The sequence below is a fragment of the Rana temporaria genome, chromosome 8 (genome assembly GCF_905171775.1).
Source record: "Rana temporaria chromosome 8, aRanTem1.1, whole genome shotgun sequence".
Classification (NCBI taxonomy): domain Eukaryota; kingdom Metazoa; phylum Chordata; class Amphibia; order Anura; family Ranidae; genus Rana; species Rana temporaria.
In genome coordinates, this window is record NC_053496.1 from 106,722,637 (window position 1) to 106,742,725 (window position 20,089).

General features: G+C 43.5%; 1 protein-coding gene across 1 annotated transcript in view; it reads right to left on the reverse strand.

The window, feature by feature from the left end:
• Positions 1 to 20,089, reverse strand: part of LOC120910430 (cadherin-23-like) — a 245,796-nt gene that overhangs the window by 20,669 nt on the left and 205,038 nt on the right. Inside the window, exons 16-19 of the mRNA XM_040322190.1 lie at positions 18,066 to 18,126; positions 5,657 to 5,805; positions 4,534 to 4,669; positions 2,939 to 3,327 (exon numbers count right to left, since the gene is read on the reverse strand). Coding sequence (XP_040178124.1) covers positions 2,939 to 3,327; positions 4,534 to 4,669; positions 5,657 to 5,805; positions 18,066 to 18,126 — 735 coding nt within the window. The remainder of the gene's footprint in view (positions 1 to 2,938; positions 3,328 to 4,533; positions 4,670 to 5,656; positions 5,806 to 18,065; positions 18,127 to 20,089) is intronic.

The window sequence follows — 20,089 nt, forward strand, 5'->3', positions numbered from 1 at the left end:
CTAGGCGACTTGCTGCCAGTTGAGTCTTTTTTCATATTTTAACCCTCTGGAGACCTAGAAAAACACGACCCCTTAAAGATGACAAAAATAACTATAAAAGTATTCTGTTGTTTAAGGTTTTACTCTACTGTAGAGCTCAGAACTTTGAAAAGTTGTGTCTAAGAAAACTCTTCAATGTTCTGAATCGACCCTCTTGTCCCAGAGGTTAAAATTGTTATTTATTTTTTAATTCACTGTATTATTTGAAAATATTTAATACATACTTCATTTTTAATACTTGTCCTACCTTATAACTGATGTTTGTTTACCAGTGGAATAGCAACTTAAAGTTACCAAGTTTTTGGCTTAAAGGGGTTGTAAACCCTTGTGTTTTTTCACCTTAATGCATCCTATGCATTTAGGTGAAAAAACACCTTGCTGTGCCCGGCCCCCCATTTCACTTACCTGAGCCCCAAATTTCCGTGGGCGCGATCCCGCGTCGCTCTCCCCATGGCTCCTTGGCTCTTCATTGGATAGATAGCAGTGCAGCCATTGGCTACTGCTGCTGTCAATCAAATCCAATGACGCAGCCGCCGGGAGGTGGGGCCGAGTCATACACTTGGCGGCTATGGACGCCGAGTGTATGACATGGGAGCGCGCACGCAAGGTAACCCCCTCTGGAGAGAGCTTCCCAGAGGGGGTTATCTATTGCGGGGAGGAGTCGCGAGAGCCGCCGTGGGACCCCAGAAGAGGACAATTGGGGTGACTCTGTGCAAAACTAACTGCACAGTGGAGGTATGACATGTTTGTTTTGTTTTTTAACTGAACCTATAGTATCACTTTAAATATATTTAAATATATTTTTTCATGTGCACAATAGCTGCAAACAAATTAGATTATCTTAAAGCGGTAGTTCACCCACAATCCCATGATTTTACCATCGAGACAGGCATTGTAGCGCGAGCTACAGTATGCCTGTCCCGATTTTTTTAACCCCGTACTCACCTTGTAGTCGTCCATCGTAGATTCCGGCTCCCGCGGGGAATGGGCGTGCCTATGGAGAGGGAGGATGATTGACGGCCGGCCCTGGCACGTCACTCTCCCCGAAGACAGCCGGAGTAGGTCTCGGCTCTTCACGGCGCCTGCGCACAGGCTATGCGCACGCGTCGTGAAGACCAAGCCTATTTCGGCTATTTCCGGAGAAGCGTGACGTGCCAGAGCCGGCCGTCAATCATCCTCCGTCTCCAGAGGCACGCCCATTCCCCGGTATCTTCGATGGACGACTACAAGGTGAGTATGGGGGGAAAAAATTCGGGACAGGCATACTGTAGCTCGCGCTACAATGCCTGATTTTAAGGTAAAAAAAAAAAAAAAAATTTTTTCCCGTCCATAGGGTGAACCCCCGCTTTAAATTGAGCACAATGGGGGTTGATTTACTAAAACTGGAGAGTGCAAAATCTGGTGCAGCTCTGCATAGAAACCAATTAGCTTACCAGAGGAGCAGAGTCTAGCTGACATTTCCATTTCCATCAGCTCTAGTAAATAAACTTTGATGAATACTGACTTGTGGTGTGTGACTAAAGCTGGCCATAGATGCATCTCAGCCGCTTTAGCAGGGTCTGCCCAAATTTTAATCTGTCTATGGGCAGGCTGGTTGTACTGAAGTCGATCCATCAAATCGAATTCAGTACCACCAGTCTGTCAGATTTTTTGCATGTAATTACTGCAGTGTGGGTCTGCTGGTGGTAATATCAGATAAGATAAGATTTCTCCCTAATGGAAGCGAATGCACAAACCATACTACAGTAAAACATTGGTTTGAGACTAACTTGGTTTAATAGCGTTTTGCAAGACAAGAAAAATATTTTATTTTGACTTGATATACAAGCGATGTCTTGATATACAATTGGCGTCATGTCTCAACTTATGCCGCGTACAGATGGTCGTTTTTTGTGATGAAATAAAACGACGTTTTAAATCATGAAATAAAACAACGTTTTTGAAACATCATTTTCAAAAACGATGTTGCCTACACACCATCGTTTTTTCACAATGCTCTAGCAAAGCGAGGTTACGTTTCACCACTTTTTTCCATTGAAGCTCACTTCATAACTAGCTTCTGGGCATGCGCGGGTTTAAAAACGTCATTTTAAACGTCGTTTTTGCTACACACGGTCAATTTCTGTGAAACAAAAAACGACGTTTTGAAAAACGACACAAAAAATTCGAGCATGTTCGAATTTTTTTTTTGTCGTTTTTTTGAAGACATAAAACGACGTTTTGCCCACACACGATCATTTTAAATGACGTTTTTTAAAACGTCGTTTTTTTTCATCACAAAAAACGACCGTCTGTACGCGGCATTAGTATAAAAAGTGAGAGGTGCCTCAAAGTGTAGCAATATGGTTACATTTAATGAAGGTACAATATTTATCAACATATTGCTACACGTGGAGCCGCTTCTCTTCTCTTTTTATACTTTGTAGCTCTTGCTGGATTTTGCTTCTTATCCTCTTGTGGAAGTTTCCATTTTCCTTTTGTGGATGGACATTTTATGGTTACACAATCTATCACATTGCTATAATCTTTTTTATATGGACTATAAACTGAAGGACCTATGAATAAATGGTTGCGGAACAAATCATTTGAGTTTTCATTATTTCTTATGGGGAAATTCGCTTTGATATACAAGTGCTTTGGATTACAAGCATGTTTCTGGAACGAATTATGCTCGCAATCCAAGGTTTTATTGTATTAAAAAAAAAAATTGGACGGGGAACTGTGAGTTCATGTATCCATGGTATAAAAAAAAAAAATCTGTAATACAAGTAAAAGTATATTTTATTTTAATTAAATCTCCTACGTAAACGCACATGGAATCTGCATTTTCAAAAACTGTGATTCAAACATTCTCCTTACATATATTGCAGATCTAACTATTAATCTAATGTCTACTTACTGTGATTTTATCAATTTTGAAGAGAGACAGAGCCTGGGCATTTGTGTTCTGATCAAAGCGGTATGTCAGCTGGTTCAAGTTATCAATAGACCGTGCTTGTACCCTAAGTACTTCTGTGCCCGTAGCAATGTTTTCTAATAACACAGCCTCATATGTGGAGTTGGAGAACTGAACAACTTCATCTGGTTCATTCATCAATGTGATATATACAGTGCAGAAACCCCTGTTGTATGGAGGAGCCTGGTCTGTGGCTGACACATTCATAGTGTAGCTGATTTTTGTCTCATAATCCAAGTAATCGATTGTGGTTAGAAGGCCCGTGCTTCCGTCAATCTCAAATTTTCCATCTGAGCCTACCAGCATCTTGTAGACCACTAGCCCACCATCACCTGCAACATAGTATAAAGCATTTACTACTCCATATATATATAAAAATATTTATATTTGAAAATGTCATCATTTTTTAAACAAAATAGTTTACAATACATAATTAGCATTCCTGTCACCGTGTTGTTACTGCAAAACCAGCTTGAAGCAGATGATGCAGCTTAGAAGGAGGTAAAATGGATATTAGAATGCAGTACATAAAGTACCCGTCATTAAACATAGAGGGCCAGATTCTCAAAAGAGTTACGACGGTGTATCTCAGGAAACACCGTCGTATCTCTGTTTTTGGCCCCGGGTATCTATGCGAGTGATTCCTAGAATCATTTTCGCATAGATACGACCAAGATCCGACAGGTGTAAGTCACTTACACCGTCGGATCTTAGATGTAATTCGCCGCTGGCCGCTAGGTGGCGTTTACGTTCAGTTCTCATTTGACTATGCAAATGAGCCTGATACGCCGATTCCCGAACAAATTTGCATTGTTTCCGTAAGCGTAAGGTTACCCCTGCTATATGAGGGGTAACCTTACGCCAGTCCGCCGTATGCCATGTTAAGTATGGCGTCGGGTCAGGGTCGTCTTTTTCCGTCGGTTACGTCGTTTTACTAAGTCGTCCGCGAATACGACTTTACGTCAATGACGCTCACGTCGGCGTCATTGACGTTTTCCGTCGTGAGCTGGAGCATGCACACTGGGCTCTTTTTCCGCCCGGCGCATGCGCAGTTCGATCGGCGCGGGGGCGCGCTTAATTTGAATACAAGCCGCCCCCTTTGAATTACGCGGCCATACGCTGGGCCATTTACACTACGCCGCCGCAAATTACGGAGCAAGTGTTTGGGGAATACGGCACTTGCTCCAGTAAGTTGCGGTGGCGTGGTGTAAATGGCTTACACTACGCCAACGCAGGATGTACGGGAATCTGGCCCCGAATGATCTCTGATTCATCTTAACCTGACAACGCAAGTGCAGTGCACCTGAAAGCAAGCTGCATTTGCCAATTGTTACAAGCCTAAAGCCAGTTGATAGAGATAATACCCATGGGATCAAACACAATGTGAACCAAATTGTTGTACATTGTGCAAAGATTATGATTTACAAAATTAACTGTTATACTGCTCAGTATCAATGCTATAACAATGTCGTGGAAACATTTTAAATTTGCATTTACTGTAGCAGATAATTCAAACTCTATGGTATTTTTGTCATTACCCGTGTCTTTATCAGTAGCTCTGACCACTGTAACAGAAGTCCCAATCCCAACTGTTTCACGTAGGCCCAATCGGCTGTACTGCTGTTGTGTGAAGACTGGCGCTTCGTCATTAACATCGTCAACATACACAATCACCTGGTAAATACACAACAGTTACAATTATTATTACTGTCAACAGGTTAATGAACTGTAGTAACAAAATACATGATAATGGACAGCTCATCTGGAAATTATTATCAGATTGTAAAACAATCAGAGGACATGCCTACTGTGTACACATCTCAGTGGATACTCCCAGGCCGACTGATCCCAGGGCAAAATGATTGGTCACCCAAAATACATTTTCCTGGGCAAATGGTGTCGTTACCCCCATGGTCGGCCCATCCACTAAGGGCGATTCCCCCTTTATCCACGCTACCCCCTACATGATTGATAAATAGATTCATGCATAGCATGAATCTATCCACGGCTGCCCCGGCCACCCCCTATTCATGCGTCTGGGCGCATTAGAGCCATAAACCCAAATAGGTTTCAAAATAGGGTGGACTGGTGGCGCAGAGCATTGCGCTTGGAGCCCACCCAGGTGTGTTAGAAAAGCAAATTAATATTTGCTTTTCTAACACTGAATCGCCTCTCCGCCAATCAGGAAGCGCGGGTCCGATACCCATTTCCCAATTGGCTCAAAGGTCAGACGATCATATTGGATGCCCAGGAGGAGGAGAAAGGGGATGCATGGCGGAAGCTGTCGTGATCCACACCATAGGAGGAGGAAGAAAGCTGCCGAACACGCTGCCTGCCCGCACACTTCTTATATGGGGCAAGTGCGGGGCTTTAATGTCCTGACTGTCCTCCGGGGGGGGGGGTGGCCAGCTGACCGGGGGGAGTGTCCACTCCCATTCCTATTCTCCTCATGTTGAGTCGTTTTGCTGATTTTTGGTCCTTTAAAAAGTGATATATCTCTAGATGACAAGAGTCGTGTAATTTCCTCAAGGGCTGAGATTCTGTAAAGTGACCCCACATTGGAAGTAAATAGAGGAGTTGGTTGTTGGCAGGTGATTTACCTAGCTCCTAGAATCAAGACAACATTTTCAGGCCTGTGCACATATATATCACCTATCTTACCCTCACAGAACTTCTCATAGGACCTTGATCGCTGTTATATGCTTCCACAACTAACACATGAGAAGAGTTTGTCTCTCTGTCCAGAGCCTTGGAGCCTCGCACAAGTAGCCCTGTACTAACATCAATTCGAAAATTATTATAGTCGTTTCCTGCAAAAAAAAACAGAGAATACATGACATAGTTCAGAAGTGGAGGTCAAGCGAACATAGCTTTACCTTCAAAATACTATTATGTACACTAGCCATTTTATTTTCCAAGCAAGTGTACGAGGATGCAGTGGTTAGCTGCCTACAGTGCAATGGTTAGTTGCCTACAGTTTACATAAGAACAGCCATTCACACTTTGATATTTCTGAAGCTGTGTGCCAGCATACTGCAACCTGTATACATACTGTCAATGTAGTTCTGACAGGGAAAATATAGCTAATTAACAGTGCCGGCCCAAGACATTGTGCTACCTGGGACCAAGAATGAAATGCTGCCCCTCCCCCTCCCAAAAAAAATCACGTCATGGCTCTATACATGTATAAAGAGGACCTGTCATGGCTCTATTCATGTGATAAAGACAAAATTGCTTAAGGAAAGCAACCAATGGTCAGACTTTATAGGCAACACAGACAGAAATAGCAAAAAATATATAATTTTATTACAAAGTAGTTACATAAAACAACATTAAAAAGAAAACCATACAAGATGTCAGGTATGTATGTTGCCTATAAATGTCCCCTGTGAGTCTACGCGTTTCGCCATGAGGCTTCTTCAGGACAGACAAGAGAGGAAAATAGTCAGTCATTCGAACCACATAGGCATAGATATATCCTGTACACAGGCTGTCTCCTGGGGGCAAACGCTGCTATCCAATCTGCCATAATGAGTAATAACATTGTACCGGGGACACGCACAGGGACGGGGTGGTATTAGGATCATAAGAATTTGTGGGTAGAGTAGGAGGGGGCGGCAATGCAGATTGCTGGAGAGGCGGAGTTCCGATCGGAGCCGAGAGCTAGGGGGAACAGATTCCGACGGGCAACCATTCTCGGCACAACAGGTTCCTCAGAGGGAGCGGCGCCTGCCTTTCTCACTCGCAGACTGCTCCCCTCTGGCTGTGGGTGTCCCTTACAGGCAGCGGAGTGGGCTGTCTGGCGGGCGGCAGAATGCTGCCCCCCTAAAAGTGCTGCCTGGTACCCATGGTACCACCTGGTCCCATCATAGGGCCGGTCCTGCTAATTAAATCACTAGATAAACACAGATCATTGTGTATTCATACACTAACTACTTTAAAAAAAAACGTCTACAAAGGTAATAAAGGAATCTTCAAGTATACATTTATACTTTAAAGTTTCCAAGACATTTTTAATTTGGTCATTGCAATGACCTTGGGTCTACTGTCATACCAAAGTGGAACATGCCAGCAGAAAGTTGAAAATAAATAAATACAATGGGAGGTGTAATGGTCATATGTACTGGGCTCAAGAATAGCTGTGTGTTTAGCAGACGTTTTGTTCATGTTCAACCATTACATTTTATTTGTTATTTTCTACTCTGTTGTAAAACCAGAGATCCAGCAGCCCTGCTTCATCCCCCCTTGAGTAAACAAGAGCCAGGGGCTTCAAAAGAAATTGTTATCTCCACTGAGACTGGAGATCTGGCAGTGTCTGCTAGCAATTATTCCTACAGCTTATCACTTTCTTAGGGGGACTGGAAGTGACCTATCGTAAAACTATAACACAATCCTTCAGTTCTGTCACCAATGGTTTGTAGGTCCATTAAATTCATTAGGAATACAAAGTGTGCCATAAAATGTCTACCCAGAACTAATTGGGATGTAAAAGACATTCATGGCTGAGAAGCGACCTTTCAGAGACCTCCAATTTAACAAAATCTACACACGATTCATAAAATCAGACAGGAACATGACAAAATAATATTAAGTATATATTTGAATGGGGAATATCAAATTGAGGTCATATATGACCAAGCTAGAGCATACAGAAGGGGGAGATAGCAGTCTCATACCTCCTGGGTGACAGGCTTATCTGAGATACCCTGTGTTTAATTATCTCTTGACAACATTTTTTTTATGCTAAAGAATAATCTACCAGAATGCAACCTGTACACATTGGACGATATTAATATTAGTATAAAAGTGTGTGTAAGGGAGGACCATGATACAGTCAAACATAATGAGCACTCCTCGGCCACATAATTGGTCAGATGGTCTCTGACAATACCCACCTGCTATCAGAGAAAAAGGAGGATGCTCCTGAAGTTGATGGCTCTTGTTAACATCAAAGCAAGGAACACCTACAGTCATGGCCAAAATTGTTGGCACCCCAAATTTTTTTTCAGAAAATCAAGTATATCTCAAAGAAAAGTATTACAGTAACACATATTTTGCTATACACATGTTTATTCCCTTTGTGTGTATTGGAACAAAACAAAAAAAGGGAGGAAAAAAAGCAAATTGGACATATCACACAAAACTTCAAAAAACGCGCTGGTCAAAATTATTGGCTTAAGCTCTTTACTTAATATTTGGTTGCACACCCTTTGGAAAAAATAACTGAAATCAGTCGCTTCCTATAACCATCAATAAGCTTCTTACACCTCTCACCCGAAATTTTGGACCACTCTTCCTTTGCAAACTGCTCCATGTCTCTCTTATTGGAAGGACGCCTTTTCCCAACAGTAATTTTAAGATCTCTCCACAGGTGTTCAATGGGATTTAGATCTGGACTCATTGCTGGCCACTTTAGAAATCTCCAGCGCTTTGTTGCCATCCATTTCTGGGTGTTTTTTGACGTATGTTTGGGGTCATTGTCCTGCTGGAAGATCCAAGATCTCGGACACAAACCCAGCTTTCTGACACTGGGCTCTACAGTGCGACCCAAAATCATTTGGTAATCCTCAGATTTCATGATGCCTTGCACACATTGAAGGCACCCAGTGCCAGAGGCAGCAAAACAACCCCAAAACATCATTGAACCTCCACCATATGTCACTGTAGGTACTGTGTTCTTTTCTTTGTAGGCCTCATTCCATTTTCGGTAAACAGTAGAATGATGTGCTTTACCAAAAAGCTCTATCTTGGTCACATTTGTCCACAAGATGTTTTCTCAGAAGGATTTTGGCTACTCAGGTACATTTTGACAAACTGTAGTCTTGCTTTTTTATGTCTCTGTGTCAGCAGTGGGGTCCTCCTGGGTCGACGCATAGTTCGCTCTGACACTAATGCTCCCTGAGCCTGCAGGACAGCTTGAATTTCTTTGGAACTTGTTTGGGGCTGCTTATCCACCATCTGGACTATCCTGCGTTGCAACCTTTCATCAATTTTTCCCTTCCATCCAGGCCCAGAGAGATTAGCTACAGTGCCATGGGTTGCAAACTTCTTGATAATGTTGCGCACTGTGGACAAAGGCAAATCTAGATCTCTGGAGATGGACTTGTAACCTTGACATTGTTGATATTTTTCCACAATTTTGGTTCTGAAGTCCTCAGACAGTTCTCTTCTCCTATTTCTGTTGTCCATGCTTAGTGTGGCACACACAGACACACAATGCAAAGACTAAGTGAACTTCACTCCTTTTTATCTGCTTTCAGGTGTGATTTTTATATTGCCCACACCTCTTACTTGCCCCAGATGAGTTTAAAGAAGCATCACATGCTTGAAACAATCTTATTTATCCACAGTTTTGAAAGGGTGCCAAGAATTTTTACCAGCCCATTTTTGTCCAACTTGCTTTTTTTGTTTTGTTCCAATACACACAAAGGTAATAAACATGTGTATAGCAAAACATGTGTTACTGCAATACTTTTCTGTGAGAAATACTTGATTTTCTGAAAAAAATCGGGGTTGCCAACAATTTCGACCATGACTGTAACAGGACTTGTGAGAGCCACTGTACCATTTTTGCTGGACTCTGCTGAAACCAAGACATTGCAAGTATTTTCCCCTTTCAACTCTTTCTATACCTCTGTTTTATGGTCTCTTTATTTCTCTGGAACACCCCTTTTCTGTTAATATTTTATTTGCATCATTTCAACTTTATTATTAAAACCTATTTTGAAACGTGTGGAATCTGTCTCTAAAGCTTTTAATGAAAACAAAAAGAATCCCTGTCTCTTGAAGAGTGCTACTGTCTTATAAATCTCAGAATATAACTTCCTGTGTGACAGTATATGTTACAAATGTTTATTCCAATATCATACTAGTTGTTGCTAAGATTTTGAGTTTCTTCCTTCTCTGTAAAAATGGTGGTAATGACAGTTTATAGGGTTAATTGCTTAATTAACTTAACACAGTGACAGTCACTCTCAGGCTGCTGGCACCTAGACTGCAGGCCTACGAGATGGAAAATCGTTGCGCAGGGTGTGGCTGAGCGTGACATTGTTATGTAAGTAAATTGGCCACTCATTTGTCACAAGTTGGTGAGAAAGGTAGGGGTCTGGCAACCACTTTCGTCACAGGATGACCTAGTCGGTAAACATTTCAGGGGAATGGGCTAGCACTTGGTGAAGCTTACATAAGGAAGTTAGCATCTGGTACTGGCGCAGCCTTTAGAATTTCAAGCAACTAAAAGTGTAATCACCCGACATACAATGCATCAATGTTGGGGTGTGTATGCAGGGCCGTTTGAAGGAATTTGGGGGCCCCAAGCGACATGGAGGCCCCCTCCCACCCCCATGCACGCATGCAAAGCCTACAAAAAACACAGCATAGCGATACAGTGTAAGTTCACCCACACTGTGCCATGCCATCAAATGCAGCCACTGTGCCATCAATTGCCACCACTCACTGTGCCCATTAATTGTCACCACTGTGCCATGCCATCAAACACAGTCACTGTGCCATCAATTGTCACCACTGTGCCATGCCAAACACAGCCACTGTGCCATCAAACACAGCCACTATGCCATGCCATCAATTGTCACCACTGTGCCCATCAATTGTCGCCACTGTGCCCATCAATTGTCGCCACTGTGCCCATGAGCTGCTGGCTCTGATAGGCACTTCCAAAGTCAACCAGCTGCCATTATTCAGATGTCCGGCGCTCACCAGGGGGCCGGCCATCTGAATAGTGGGCGGCAGCGACAATACATGCATTCATGCAATGCATGCAAAGCCCGGGGGCTTTCACACTGGAGACAATTGAGCAGCTTCTTAAGGGCGGTTTGCAGGCGCTATTTTTAATATTATAGCGCCTGCAATACGCTCCAGTGTGAAAGGGGTCGTATTGCTTCTTTTTTGAATCAGGTAATATATACACAAAACAATTACCATAGATTTCTTTCCATTCACTTTACCATCCCATTTCCATTTTATAGCTTCTTTTTTGAATCAGGTCATATTTATTAAAGCTTTTTGCAAAAATGTACAACGCAGAGAAAAGACTCTACAGTAGAGTCTATTGTAGAGTCTTTTCTCTGCTTTGTACATTTTTGCAAAAAGCTTTAATAAATATGACCCGATTCAAAAAAGAAGCTAAAAAATGGAAATGGGATGGTAAAGAGAATTAGAAAGAAATCTATGGTAATTGTTTTGTCTCCCCCCCCCCCCCCGTTATTTTTAACCCTTCTACCTACAGTACCTCGTACCGCGCGGCAGCCGGCAGGAGATTCAGTTTGTTGTTGTTCCTGGTCGGCCGGACTGAAAGGAAGTGAGCACAGAGCACTCAGTGTGTGCACTTCCTGTCAGTCCGGCCGGGAACAGGAAACTGAATCTTCTGTTCCGCGCGGCCGACCGGACTGCAGGAGGAAGCAGCGGTGCGGCAGGGGCAGGGGCCTGCCCTGCTGGGGCCCCTGGCCAGCTCGGGGGCCCAAGCATTTGCTTGGTTTGCCTGTCGGGTTCCGACGGGCCTGTGTGTATGTCATACAAGTGTGCTATCATCTTGAAAAGTTTACGCGAACATTGTGTGCTTTAGCATTTGCCATCTGTGTCCACATTTGTACACTTCATGAATGTCAAAACATTCTAACGGCTAATTGACAAAAGAGATAACCTCACATTATCAATGCAAACATCCCATGTTATATTTCTAAGGATATTTGGAAGCAATTTGCCAGCAGAGAAAAAAGCTGAAAGCTCCTAATTGCTGCTAAAAACTGGCACAAAAATGCTATTATGGAGCGTTTTTCATCCAGTGTTTTTCTGGATTTTTTTTTTCTGTTTATAGTGTGCATATACCATGAAGTTATACAATTCTCCTCATAATATCACTAGCTTCTGCCTGGTAATGGCTTTCAAACAGGTTGTATGAGGTCTCTGAAAGCTGAAAATAGAGCCATGTGTGGTAGAGATAAGATACAAATTCATGAGATAAAGTGTCAGTTTTATAAGACACAGAAGTTCTATATCTATTCTGTGGTAAAAAGAAATACCACATTCACATCTATTTTTGAACTATACATTTTATGAGATAATTTGTTTGAATCAATGTAAAAAAAAGCACATGCAGGGATATAGTATTTTTGCAAAATTGCCTTGTATTTTTATGATCTGTTAAGAGTCATTTAATCAGCTTAGCTGTGTGCTGCCTAGTTTTCTCTAAACATGGAGTGTATTACCTTGGTCACATGCTGTATTCAGCTTGCTACAGCAGGGTGTGCTATAGAAATTGTTCTTTGTTAAAGTGGTTGTAAGCCCTTACACTAAGGTGACCAGATTTTTAAAATAAAATCCGGAGACAAATTTTGTTTCTACTAGTAATGGCGGGAATCAGCAAATCCCTGGCCATCACTGCCGCCGCCCGCCTCACAGCCTGTCAAGTCTCACTTTCTGGGCCCCGGCTACTACTGGGTGGGGAGCAGAGGAAGATCACTCTGCCAGCAAAGGCAAGAAGATAAGCAGGCAGGCGGCTGGCTGGGACTTAAGCCAAGGCAGAATAACATGCGAGCGGTGCTGAATGGGCATGCACCCTGAAACTTAAGAAATATTCCCTCTGCTCCGACCATTGAATGTCTTTGAAATTGCCCCAGCCCCTGTTCAAATCCAATCTGGGGACAAAACTGGGGACAGACTTGGTCCGGGGACAGTGTCCTCAATCCGGGGACTGTCCCCGGAAACTGATGCGACACAAAATGAAGCAAATCCTCCTACATAAGTTGTATCTATCTGCAGCAGTGGTGGCTGGTGCTCCAAATTTTGGGGGGTGCAAACTAACTGAAAAATTGTGAAAAATACTATTTTTTTAACAACAAGGTTGGTCTTTATTGGAAAAAACACAAAAATGGTACATGACAAATCATTCTGGGTAAGAACAGGACAATACATTGATTACATATCAAAGAAAAAAAACAAAGAAGCGCACGGGTTGACAAGGCACAATACGACTTAAAAGACAAAAGGATAATAATTAATAAGGCACACTTTTGAGAGAAGGAGGTCATACCAAGCAAATAAGACAGCAGGCAACTTCTCAATAAACAACACCACAGGCACACGAGCTAACGCCTTGAAGCAGGGAGGGGGGAGAGGGGGAGGGGGAAGAGGGAGGGGGGGAGGAGAGGGAGGGGAAGGCCCGCCCATGGTGCCAGGGATAGCCCATCCGTGTGCAACTCAGGGGTTAGCAACATATGAGGGATCAGTCCAAGGCCGCCACACCCTCTCATACTTCATAGGACACCCTCTACTTATGTACATCAATTTATACAATGGGAGTACTGCGTTAACCGCATTTTCCCAGGAGCCCACAGTGGGGGGCCTGAAAAATACTTTAACAAAAACATCAAATGCAGCCTCACTGTGCCATAATATGCAGCCACTGTGCCCATCATATGCAGCCAACTGTGCTCAGAAAATGCAGCCAACTGTGCCCAGCAAATGCAGCCAACTGTGCCCAGCAAATGCAGCCAACTGTGCCCAGCAAATGCAGTCAACTGTGCCCAGCAAATGCAGCCAACTGTGCCCAGCAAATGCAGCCAACTGTGCCCATCATATGCAGCCAACTGTGCCCATCATATGCAGCCAACTGTGCCCATCATATGCAGCCAACTGTGCCCATCATATGCAGCCAACTGTGCCCATCATATGCAGCCAACTGTGCCCATCATATACAGCCATTGTGACACCCGCCCACCCACTTACCACATCATGGTGGCGGGTCAGGCAGCGGGTGATGCCAGCGAGCTGTGGGTCGGGCAGCACAGGTCAGGTGGCGGCTCCTGTGTCCTCCGTGTGTCTCTTCTTGCCTAATGCTAGGCGGCCAATAGGATCGCTTGTGCCTTCAGCCAATCAGGTGATGGGTATTAGACTCGTGTCTCCTCATTCCCTTTTATTACACATCCAGGTAGACTCCGAGTGCAATGCTCTGCGCTCCGAGTCCTACGGCTCTAATTAGGTGCTTCAAAAAAACACCCCGCCGCTGTAATTCAGGTGCCCGGTGTCCGAAAAGGGGCCCGGACGCCTGAATAGAGGGTGGCAGCTGCGGCCATGGATAGATTCATGCTTTGCATGAATCTATCCATGATATATATAGGGGGGTGGCTGGAGAGAGGGGGCAGGGACTGCGCACCCTTAATGGATGCATCGCCACTGATCTGAAGTCTTCTCTACATCTGTTTAAAATGCTGAATTTATAAGCTTGTCTGAGAGTTCCGAAAAAAAGGAACGGAGAGCTGAAGTCACACTCAGCTGAGCTCAGTGAGGGGATGTCTGAGAGCTGATTGGAGGAAAGAGACACACCCCCTTCACACAGCACACAAGAACAGAGTTGAGGCTGTCAATCTACTGGAGGACCCTCCCCTGTCCCCATTTTTCTCTTGGTGTCAGGAAAAACTGACAGAAGTGATTCATGCTGATGCAGCCTCACTGTGCCATAATATGCAGCCACTGTGCCCATCATATGCAGCCAACTGTGCCCATCATATGCAGCCAACTGTGCTCAGCAAATGCAGCCAACTGTGCTCAGAAAATGCAGCCAACTGTGCCCAGCAAATGCAGCCAACTGTGCCCAGCAAATGCAGCCAACTGTGCCCAGCAAATGCAGTCAACTGTGCCCAGCAAATGCAGCCAACTGTGCCCAGCAAATGCAGCCAACTGTGCCCATCATATGCAGCCAACTGTGCCCATCATATGCAGCCAACTGTGCCCATCATATGCAGCCAACTGTGCCCATCATATGCAGCCAACTGTGCCCATCATATACAGCCATTGTGACACCCGCCCACCCACTTACCACATCATGGTGGCGGGTCAGGCAGCGGGTGATGCCAGCGAGCTGTGGGTCGGGCAGCACAGGTCAGGTGGCGGCTCCTGTGTCCTCCGTGTGTCTCTTCTTGCCTAATGCTAGGCGGCCAATAGGATCGCTTGTGCCTTCAGCCAATCAGGTGATGGGTATTAGACTCGTGTCTCCTCATTCCCTTTTATTACACATCCGGGTAGACTCCGAGTGCAATGCTCTGCGCTCAGAGTCCTACGGCTCTAATTAGGTGCTTCAAAAAAACACCCCGCCGCTGTAATTCAGGTGCCCGGTGTCCGAAAAGGGGCCCGGACGCCTGAATAGAGGGTGGCAGCTGCGGCCATGGATAGATTCATGCTTTGCATGAATCTATCCATGATATATATAGGGGGGTGGCTGGAGAGAAGGGGCAGGGACTGCGCACCCTTAATGGATGCATCGCCACTGATCTGAAGTCTTCTCTACATCTGTTTAAAATGCTGAATTTATAAGCTTGTCTGAGAGTTTCGAAAAAAAGGAACGGAGAGCTGAAGTCACACTCAGCTGAGCTCAGTGAGGGGATGTCTGAGAGCTGATTGGAGGAAAGAGACACACCCCCTTCACACAGCACACAAGAACAGAGTTGAGGCTGTCAATCTACTGGAGGACCCTCCCCTGTCCCCATTTTTCTCTTGGTGTCAGGAAAAACTGACAGAAGTGATTCATGCTGATAGCAGAGGAACAAAGCAACAGACAGAAATTATACTTGGTGCTTTTAATAGAGACATACACACTATAGAGGGATTTGCTTTGTTCATATTTCATGTCTGAAGTTTACAACCACTTTAAGAATGTTTAATGCCTGGCCAATCAGCTGGATTAAATATCTGAGGCACTGTCTATCTTTACACTTTTTAACACACATTAAAGGCTAGTTTACACTTTCTTCAAAACAAGGCTTCAGACAGGCTTTGTTAAAGCCCTCTGAAATCTTGTCAAAGCCCCTGTCTCTAAATAAAATGGTTAGCTTACAGTCCTGTTCACACCTTGCGTTTGCTTTGCCTTGCTTTATTGGTGCTTCAAAGAGTCTTCAAAGCCTCCATAGAAGTCTTCGGCAAAGTTTGCTTGAAGCCCCACCGAAGCCTCATCAAAGCCCCTACGAAGTCCCACCAAAGGCTCATCGAAGCCCCATCAAAGCTCCACCAAAGCCTCATCAACGCCTCATTGAAGCCTCATCAAAGCACCAAGCAAAAGCAAGGTGTAAACAGGACTTTAAGCTAACCATTTTATTTCGTGATAGGAGCCTTGACTGGCGTTTAACAACGCCTGGCCAAAGCCTTGTTTTGAAGCAAAAGTAAACTTGCCCTTAGAGTCACTGACCAAGAACAAATATTCTTATTGGGAAAATCAGATAAAAGTCATACATTTTGATCTACTTATTTGTTTCACAGTAGTGACTTGAAACAAAAAGGTTAGCATATCATCAAAACTATCAGTTTTTAAGTGCAGTGTTCAGCAATGGCAGCCTTTATGTTCATCTCCTGTCAAGGCTACTTTAACCACTTCAATACCAGTCATCGTCATATTACGTCCACAAAGTGGCTCTACCATCCAGAGTGGACGTCATATGACGTCCTGGACTTTGAAGGGGGATATCTGAATGATGCCTGCAGCTAGAGGCATCATCCAGATATCTATCTCTTGTGCCGGCGATTCTGCACAACATAAGAACAATCATAGCGGCGGTTCTGCCGCTAGATCGTTCTTACAGGCGACGGGAGGGGACATCCCCCCCTCCCGCCGCCATCCGGTGCTTCTCCGGGCTCTCCCGTGCCATCGGGGGCCCGGAGAAAGAATCGTCCGGCGCTGGCAGGAAGTATAGAGATGACTGGTGACCAGATGGTCACCAGTCATCTCTATGACCGTCGGAGGACCCGGGCGCGATGTGATGACGTCACGCCCGGGTCCCGTAAGTAAACAAAGCCGCGATTGCGGCTGTAAGCCACATTATTCATGAGATCAGTGAATTTTTTTCACCGATCTCATGGTTTCCAGCCTGGAGGAGAGATGTGGGGTCTTATTGACCCCGCATCTCTCCATAAAGAGGACCTGTCACACACATTTTTATTACAAGGGATGTTTACATTCCTTGTAATAGGAATAAAAGTAATAAAAAAATAAAAAATAAATAAAAAAAGTGTAAAAAAATAAATAAATATGTAAAATAAATAAATAATAATAATAAAAAAAAATTAAAACGCCCCTGTCCACGGTAGCTCGCGCGCAGAAGCGAACGCACACGCAAGTCCCGCCGACATATGTAAACGCCGTTTAAACCACATATGTGAGGTATCACCGCGTGCGTTAGAGTGCCAGCAACAATTCTAGCACTAGATCTCCTCTGTAAATCTAAACTGGTAACCAGTAAAAAAATTCAAAGCGTTGCCTATGGAGATTTTTAAGTACCGAAGTTTGGCGCCATTTTTGGCGCAATTTTAAAGCGTGACATGTTAGGTATCTATTTACTCGGTGTAACCTAATCTTTCATATTTTACAAAAAAATTGGGCTACCTTTACTGTTTTGTTATTTTTTTAATTCATGAAACAATTTTTTCCCCCAAAAAAGGAGTTTGAAAAATAATTGCGCAAATACCGTACAAGATAAAACGTTGAAATGACCGTCGTTTTATTCCCTAGGGTGTCTGCTAAAAAAACATATATAATGTTTGGGGGTACTGCGTAATTTTCTAGCAAAAAAACTATGATTTGTACATGTAGGAGAGAAGTGTCAGAATAGGCCTGGTATGGAGGTGTGTATAACAGCCCTGTATGGAAGCGGTTAAGATGCCATATACACTGGCACCTGATAAATAATGCTTGAAACAGTGATGCATCAGCCAGAAAACTGACCATGGATGTTCATTCTTAAAATAAATCAGCTTGTAATACAGCTGACCAAAGTAATAATTCTTCAGATTAAAACCACTTAGGGCAAAACAAGAAGCAATTCTTGTCTTGACAATGAACCTGTTAATAAAATGATGCATGTTACCAGAGTCATTTATTGGGAACAGACATTCATTCATTTGATGACACATGAATAAATGATTGGAAATGATCGCAACATATATACAGAAAAATATTTGATGCTGTATGTGCAAAAGCTACAATGAACAAAGATGAAAAGGAGGATAGAGATATTTTGTTAGTTAGGGAATCACTGGCAGTTAGTAAAAGATCTTTTTGTTTGCTTACCACTGACAATACGGTACCAAACTCGCCCATTCTCCCCCTCGTCTGCATCACTAGCTTCCAGCTGGAAAGAAAGGATAAAAAACATGAAAATGTCCATCTTTTAACCTTAAAAGGAAGCAAAAATAAATAACTACAAAAACAAAATTTCATATTCTTTTACTTTTAAATAACACAATGAAAGTGACTTTAAACTAAATGGAAGTAAAACTTCCATATCTTAGCAGTTAAGCCACTACATTTTCTATTAAGGCCCGATTAATCAAGTATATGCTAGAGGAAATTGTTTTTGTTGTACTTAGCAAAAGCTTTCAGCACTCATTTCTACAGTCCTGGTTTGAAAACAAATCAAGGAAGTTATAAATAATTGTTATAGGCAATAAGAATGGTTTTTTTTGCACCATGCTTTTCATGCGCACGATCGTAAAGTCATGGGAAGCTTTTACTTTATATTTGCTCTTCTGCCAAGTTTTGGGTTAGGATTTGTCCGTCTGTCCGAGTTATGTGCAGCTGTGCACTTCCACTATCTTGTGGTTGGAAATCACATGCACATATCATGGATCCTAAGGTGGGTGTCAGACCAGAAGTAAACTGGAGACTATATGGTGGGCAAGAACACCACAAAAAGTTTTTGCTGCTGGAATTGGGTGGGGGAAGTAAAATAAAAATAATGAAGATGATGAATGTTATTGGCTGATTGTAACCAAAGAGGAGGAACAGTAAAATAGCTAGAACTAACTTGACAATTCAACATGAACGACGAAGATTCGACAAAGCATCGAAAAACATATAAACATCTAATCTGTCATTGAAGGCTTATGGTGTCTGTTGATTGTTCTAAGAAGATTCGACAAGCAGCTAAACTGTACGACGCCGCAATCGTACATTTCCGGTCAAATGCTCGGCCCATAGGCTATAGAAAAATTCTATTGTTGGTTGACTAGTAATAATAATTAATAAACATAATTATTACTAGTGTCATACAACATTAGAATTCTACTATAGCTTGTAGGCGGATTATTAGACCGGAAAAGTATGATTGAAGCGTCGTACAGTTTCGCTGCTCTGTCGAATCTTCTTTGAACATTCGACAGACAGTCAGACACCAGAAGCCTTCAATGACAGATTCAACCTTAATTCGTTCTGATTTTTGGACGAATGCAATTTCCAACGAAAACCAAAATAACTAAAAACGAATTTCGGGAGTAACTAAATAAATACATTTTTCGGACGAAAACGAAAATTCCGAAATGAAATATTTCAGTGTGCACATGTCTAATGATCAGTGCCTTAATTGTAAGTGTAGATGTCCCTATGTGGATTTGCCTGTTATCGGCTTCCCTCTCCTCACGCGCTGCCAGCACGAGGAGAGAACTGCCGATAACCGGCAAATCCTGTTTACACTGTGATCAGCTGTGATTGGACACAGCTGGTCACATGGTAAAGAGCCGCTGTGATTGGACCTTTACCCTGAACTGTGGTCAGATCACAGATCAGTGCTAATGCGTGCCTCAGGAGGCGTGCGGGAAGCATAATCACGGGAGGACGTACTCCCAGCAATGTGAGCCCGTGCTGTAGTGGTCTTTCAGCTGTAGCGCAGGTGGGAGGTGGTTAAAATACAACTTTAATTTTATTAATTTACAAAAATTCCTTAAGCCTCGACAGGTTTTCCTGCCAGGAAAACTGCGGGGGGAGCTTTTGGCCAGGAAAACCGGCTGTGTGTATGCTTCCTCACAGTTTTCCCGACAGGAAAACTGCCAGGAATCCCAGTGGGAAAATAGAGAACCTGCTCTCCATTTTCCCGCCGGGATTCCCGGCGGTTTTAAACCTGGCAGTTTTCCTATGGGGAAACACTGCGAGGGAGCATACACACGGCCAGGATTCCCGGCCAAAGCTCTTGCCGCATTTTTCCCAATGGGAAACCCGGCTGTGTGTACATAGGGAAACTTACCGAGCAGGTTCTTGGGAATCCCGGTCGTGTGTATAGGGCATAACTATATCCATAAGACATAACTATATCCATAAAA